Consider the following 6,872-nt stretch of genomic DNA (forward strand, 5'->3'; position numbering starts at 1 on the left):
TGGAAATTTCTTTGGTTGAACAATGTTTAGAAGCAATGATAAATCGTTTACCTGTTGGATTCTTGTGTTTCTTTGGAGTCCAATAGATACTAGGAAGATCCAAGTCCTTCTCAGAAACAGCAAGATGAAGGCGTTTAGAAAAAACCAACATTTTCATTTACAATTTCTGCCTTACCCCGATCAATCCTAACGTATGTTTCATTTCCTGTACCCAATATCCCAATCTCCTTCAAAATCACTTCAATATAAAAACGTTTACAAATAAATGCAACGTTATTAGCAGCTTTATCAATGGGAACAATAACAAAATTTGTGTGAAGTTCATTTAAATAGTCAATGACATCTTTTTTCTACTTGGTCTTCTTTTTGAGGGATGAGATCTTAGCATCAACCTGGTTTAATACTTCATCTTTCCACGGAAGAAAATTTTCATTTGTCTCATTAATTTTGGCGGAAGTTTTATTCACAAAACTATCCAAACCACCAGAAATAATATCTCTACATTTATTCCAACTGATATTTCGGGGTTCGCGATAATTTGGTCCTTTAGATATCAATTTTCGCAAATGATTATTTTTAATGAAACTTAGATCCCCAGTCATGACATGACCATGGTGTTGATCAATAAAAGAAGAGTTATGACAATCACATTATGTAAGGTTGGTGCCAAAAGTTTCTAGGTCTGTTGTATTGATGGAATCAACAGTTTCTTTCTAATTAAAGATTTTATTTCTGATCGTAGGAATTAGAGAATAAACAATTGATGGTGGATCTTCTTGAAGTTTTTCAGGGAGTTTTGAATTCACACAAGGTTTGTGAAGAATTTTTTTGAGCTGAATAAACTCAAGACCTTTATTGTGGAAATAAATAGGAAGGATATTGGAAGGACATTTTTTAACATTAGGTTTATCAAATTTCATCGTCTTCGCAAGAAATGTATCTATCAATAATTCATACCATCTTTTCTATAATATATATAAATTTAATCTAAAAACGGAAACCTAAATAAAAAAAAAATTCAATACCAGTAAAACATATCTAACTGATGATGAAATAAATCTATCAGTCTGTTACGGGCATTCGCTCTTCTATGCGCTTGCCGTCCACGTCCGCCACGTCCACGTCCTCTACCAATATTGATAACATTTCCAGCATTCATGACATAAAATTTGGAATTGTGCAAGCGCGCGAAGCGCCCGCAGTGCAATTCCGATTTTACTAGTGAAATCGAAGCTAAAGATCTAATCCTGCTAAGCGACATACTCGTTTCCATAACTAGAAGACAAGCGAAAGCCTATGTTTATTTATTTATTTATTTATTTTTTTTTTTTCGAAATTTTGAAGAAATAGTTGGATTTTACACAAGAGAATTGTACACAGTTATATAATTTAGATTGAAACATCTTTCAAAGACAAGCTAAGTACATGTCAAAAAAAAAATCCTAATAATACTGCTAAAATGATGCGTTGTTCAATTCCAACGACCACGTCGTCCACGATGAAAACCACCTGAAGGAAATGAAACATAATAATGGTTATGATAAGTAGGGTAGGGAGGGAGGACAGGATTAGATCTTTAGCTTCGATTTCACTAGTAAAATCGGAATTGCACTGCGGGCGCTTCGCGCCCTTGCACAATTCCAAATTTCACAGCGTGAAATCTCGCTAGATCTAATCCTGCTAAGCGACATACTCGTGTCCATAACTAGAAGCCGTCGCTTCTAGCCTCCTTGTTCAAAGCTTTCTTAAACAGTTTATTTTCGTATGCCCTTGACCTTTCCGTAACCTTAACCTCCTGGCAGTATCTGTTCCTAAACATAGAATCTGACGACCATTGACCCCTCTTAGCAATTTCTTTTAAGGGTATCCCAACTAATTTAGCTTTGGAAGTAGAAGCGTGTCTAGTAGAGTGACCAGAAAATTTTTTTGTATCAATTCCCGCCAAACCTAACAGTTCCATTAGCCATCTAGAAACAGTCCCCACTGCCACTGGGCCATGGGGTTCTATATGACTTAACAAAAGTTGGGTATCCTGATCTGATCTCCATTCTTTTGATCTTGTCAAATACTGGTCTATAGTCTTACAAATACAAAGTTCTGGTTCTTCTGTTAAGAAATGAAAACATATTTTTGGTCTTGGTTTGCCTCTCCTCCAGGACTTGGTGAGTTTAACGAAGTGAAACTCATAAGAATCTTTCCCTTTAACCAAATACCTAATGTCTAGATAACAGATCTCAGACGCTCTACTAGCTGATGCGATAGCCAAAAGCGATGACAGTTTTAGGGTTAAGTCTTCATTTGAGATCAAGTCATCAACCGGCATTTGTCTAATGTAATTCAAAACATCAGAGACATCCCATACAAACGTATACTATGGCAGGGGTGGCCTTAAATTAAAGACACCCGTCAACAGGGCACTAACTCTAGGATGACGACCCACTGGTTGCCCCTCAATTGGATTATGATAAGCTGAAATTGCTGACCTATATCCACAAATAGTGCTGTACTGCAAATTCTTCTCAAACAAATCTGCCAGAAATTCTAGAATCAGAGACAAAGAACATGAAGTGGGATCAGCCTGTCGTTCACTAGCCCAGCAAGACCATTTTCTCCAGGCCGATTCATAATGAGAGATGGAACCTTTTCTCCTGGAATTTGATATAAGGACTGCTGCTTTGCCTGAAATGCCTTCTGTTTCCAAGGTTTTCCTGAAACACGCCAGACCGCTAGAGTTAGAGACCCTTCTCTCATCAGGGGATGCAGTTGAGCTTGAGGGCCCAACAACAGACTTGGAAACGAAGGAATCAAAAGAGGCGGTTGAACACACATCTGTAAGAGTCTGGGATACCAAGGTTGTCCCTGCCATAGAGGTGTCACCAGAATCATTTCTGCTTGCTCCCTTGCAAATTTGTCCAGAACCCGACCGATGAGACAAAACGGTGGGAAGGCATAATTTAGCTTGTTTTCCCAACTTGTCTGAAAGGCATCCACGCTTTGACAAAAGGGGTCTGGTTTCCATGACACGTAACAAGGAACTTGATGGGACACCCTTGACGCAAACAGATCTATCTGAGGTATCCCGAAAGCTTGACAAATTGCTTTGAAAACTTTCCGGTCTAATCTCCATTTGCTGGAATCCTGAACATTCCTTGACTCCCAATCTGCTGTTACATTTAGCTTCCCTGGGAGATACTCTACAGTAATCGTGATCCCCTTGGATATCAAGTAATCCCATAACTTCTGGCTCAAGTCTATCATCACTTTGTTCTGTGTCCCCCCCATCTTTACAATGTAAGAAAGGGCTGATGTATTGTCCATCTGCAAATGCACTGAGCGAATCCCTGGTTGGTTCATCGTATAAGTTTTTATCCCCAAGAGGGCTGCTTTCAGTTCTAAAATGTTTATGTGAAGGCCGCTCTCCTCCTGGTTCCAAGGGCCTCCTGTCCTTTGACCTTGACAGTCCACTCCCCAGCCCTTCTTTGAGGCATCTGTTGACATAACTAGGTCTGGTTCTGGTGTCAACAAGGACTTCCCGTTTGAGAGTCTCAGGTTTTCCAACCACAATTTCAGTTCTAACTTCACCTCCTCGGGGAGTACAATGTTGGTGTGATACGACTGAGACTTCCAAAGGGCATTTATTTGACTCCTTTGTATCTTTCTGTAGTGTAGAGGCACTGCTAACACTGCTACTGCTGAAGAAGTTAGCTTCCCTAGAAGTTTTGTTAACTCCAAAATACTGACCACCTTCTGAGACAAGAGTTTTTCGCATAGATTTAGGATTTTTTCTACTTTCTCTGATGGTAAAGTCAATTCCATCTTGGAGGAGTTGACTATCACCCCCAAAAACTCTATCTCCTGGCATGGTTGTAAGTGAGACTTCTGAATATTTATCACGAAACCCAGACTCTGAAGGAGAAAAATCAAAGTGTCCCTGGCCATCAGAATTTCCGACATAGAGCTGCCCATTACTAGAATGTCGTCTGGATAGACAATCAATCTGATATTGAGTTTCCTCAAAATAGTCACAGGAACTTTCATCAATTTTGTAAAAAGTCTTGGAGCTGGACCAAGCCCGAAACACATACACAGAAATTGGTAAAGTTTGCCTTTCCACTCGAACCTGACAAATTTCCTGGACTCTGGACCTAATGGAACGCTGAAATATGCATCCTTTAAATCCAGTTTTATCATTAGATCGTCCTTGTTTAAGAGATCCTTTATGAGATGCAAACCCTCCATCTTGAAGTGTTGATAGGGGATATGTGAGTTTACAAATTTTAAATTGATGACTGGTCTGTAACCTTTGTCTTTCTTCTTCACTGTAAACAAAGTGCTTAAAACCTGGCCTGGGCAGGGTGAGGTCACTTCTATCGCCCCTTTCTTTAACAAGTTCTCTACCTCTTCCGTAACAATCTGATCTTCCACCTTGTTCATTCTTAACTCCCTTGGAGGTACCCCTTGCCATGGACCCTGTTTGTGTATAAAGGGAATCTGATAACCCTGAACCAGGCCTAAAATAGAAGGATCTTTGGTGAGTTGTTTCCAATTTTCTAGAAAGGACCCTAACCTTCCTGCCAATCCCTTGACCTGGACTGGATCCTCTTGAAATAGGCATCGAACCCCTGGGTGGACATACCTTAAACTTGGTTGAGTACTATTTGAAACAGTGGTAGAGAAATAGTTCTTACCTCTGCCTCTAAAGTTACTGTTGTTGTGTGTGTGTGTGTGTGTGTATTGGCTTCGTCAGTTGATTCTCGCTCCGAGGAGAGTCCTCCTCGCCAGAGCGATTGACTGTTCTGGTCGTTTCGTCAGCAAGCTAAGTCCATCGTCGACTTCCTCGCCAAAGATTTCGAAACGGGCCTCACGTGTGCCCGGGCAGTCCAAAAACCAGTGTTGGAGATCGTGCTGCTGGTGGTCACAGTGAGGACATTTTGGGTCTACTTCTTCGTGAAGTTGGTGATCGTATGCAGCGAAGGCAAGGTGTTTACCACATCTAATTCGTGCCAGGTCTACCTGGTCGTGCCTCGTCTTCACTGCTTTCTCTTTTGACATTGAATATTTTGAATAGACTTCTTTCAGCCAAGGGCGTTCCGGGTCCCCGTCTTTGATATTGGATTTTATTATTGTGCGGGCACACTTAATGCTGGTTGTCTGGTGGACGCCTTCTAGCTTTGTCGCTTCTTTTGCAGCTTTGTCAGCTGCCTCGTTCCCCGGTATGTTACTGTGTCCGGGCAGCCATTGAATTGTGATTTTTGCCTTCGTTTGGCTCAAACGTTGTATGATGGCATCTACCTCTCTGTTGTTGTGTTGGAGAGCTTGGCATAGGGATTGACTATCGGTCGCAATCACGATCGAATCATCGTCTTCTGTATTTACTGCAATCCACTCTGCTGCTCGTTCCATGGCACGGACTTCTTCTTCATATGAACTCGTGAACTTCGCCCCTTTGGTCTTTATGATGGTGACAGGTGTTATTTCAGCAGGGTCATCTGTTGTCACCACTAATCCTGCTCCTCCATCGGTTGTTCCCGCCATAGCAGACCCGTCTGTGTAGATGGTATATGTTGGGTTGAGGGAACGTAATTGCGTCAAGGTTGCTTCAAGGATTTGATCCTGATTTGCATGTTTATTCTTGATGCCAGGTAGTGAGCTGAATACTTCGATGTTTGGATTTGATAACCAAGGTGGGTGGGTGAAGTAGTCTAGAGGTTTTCTGTTCTCGATGTCGTCCAGGTCTGGGAGTCTGGTTAGCAGATCCCTTGCAGTCGTCCCCCAGCTCGTTCTTTTGATTCGTTTGGACCGATTTGTTTGCTCATACGCGAGTCGTCGTGGGTGATCGTGGGGGAGTCTGAGTGCCTTTTCTGCTGCGATGATGGTATTTTGTTCGAATTGGGTTTTCAGGCTTTGTTCCCCAGATTCTAGGAGGAGTGCTTCACATGGTGTGTTGAGTGTCTGGCCCGTTATTTTCCTTAATGCGCGGTATTGGACCCTATCTAGGTTTTTGATTTGGGTAGCGGAGAGACATGGCTGCCATGCGAATCCTGCATAGTTGATGATGGGTTTGACGTTGGCGGTGTATATCTGTTTCAGGTAGTTTTTCTTCCACCCCCACTTTGTATTGGAAAGGTAGGAGATCGTTCTCAGTTTTGGTGCGGCTCTTTCTTCAATGCTTGCTACATGTGGGCCAAAGCTTAAGGATCTGTCTAGTATCACTCCCAAGAGACGGGGGGTTGGGTTGTATTTGATTGGTTTATCATCTATTTTGATAGCAGGTGTCCATTTTTCGGCCGTTTCTCTCGTTGAATTTGAGAAAAAGCTCGACTCGCTTTTATCGGAATTGAGGGCGATTTTCCACTCTTTGGACCATCTAGCTACGACATCTACCGATCTTTGACATATTTCCTCAGCTTCCTTTAGGGTGTTTGCTGTTGCCAGTAGCGTTACGTCGTCGGCGAATAGGGAGTTGGTTGTCTCTTGTGGTAGGATTTTAGCGAGATTGTTGATGTAGAACAGGAACAATATTGGTGAGAGTACGGATCCTTGTGGGAGTCCTTGGTGCATGGTTACTGCCTTTCCTAGGGTCCCGTTCATGCGTACTCTTGCCACGGTGTCATATGCCTTGCTGAAGTCTAGCAATACAATTACCGATCGTTTAAATGGTTACTGTTGTTGTTGTTGTTACTTGAGTCTGTTTGGAAAGATCGATAGTATGAGTTAAAACCTCCACGCCCCCTTCCCCTCGATCGGTTGGAAAGGAGGCGGCCCCGAGAGGGGTCCTTCTTGATTGCTGTTGGTTACTGTTGTCCTTCAAGGCTTGTTTTGTTTTGATTTTCATCTTTTGTGTTTTTATCACTTTCTCCTCAAATTTGTCC

General features: G+C 42.0%; 1 protein-coding gene across 1 annotated transcript; it reads right to left on the minus strand.

Moving 5' to 3' along the window:
• Positions 1–4,743: 4,743 nt before the first annotated feature.
• Positions 4,744–6,561, minus strand: LOC136813229 (uncharacterized). Its single transcript, XM_067069746.1, has one exon. It carries the CDS (start codon positions 6,559–6,561, stop codon positions 4,744–4,746), a length of 1,818 nt encoding a protein of 605 aa, XP_066925847.1.
• Between the last annotated feature and the right edge of the window lie 311 nt (positions 6,562–6,872).

This window comes from Clytia hemisphaerica, unplaced genomic scaffold (genome assembly GCF_902728285.1).
Source record: "Clytia hemisphaerica strain Z4C2 unplaced genomic scaffold, Clytia hemisphaerica genome assembly, whole genome shotgun sequence".
NCBI lineage: Eukaryota > Metazoa > Cnidaria > Hydrozoa > Leptothecata > Clytiidae > Clytia > Clytia hemisphaerica.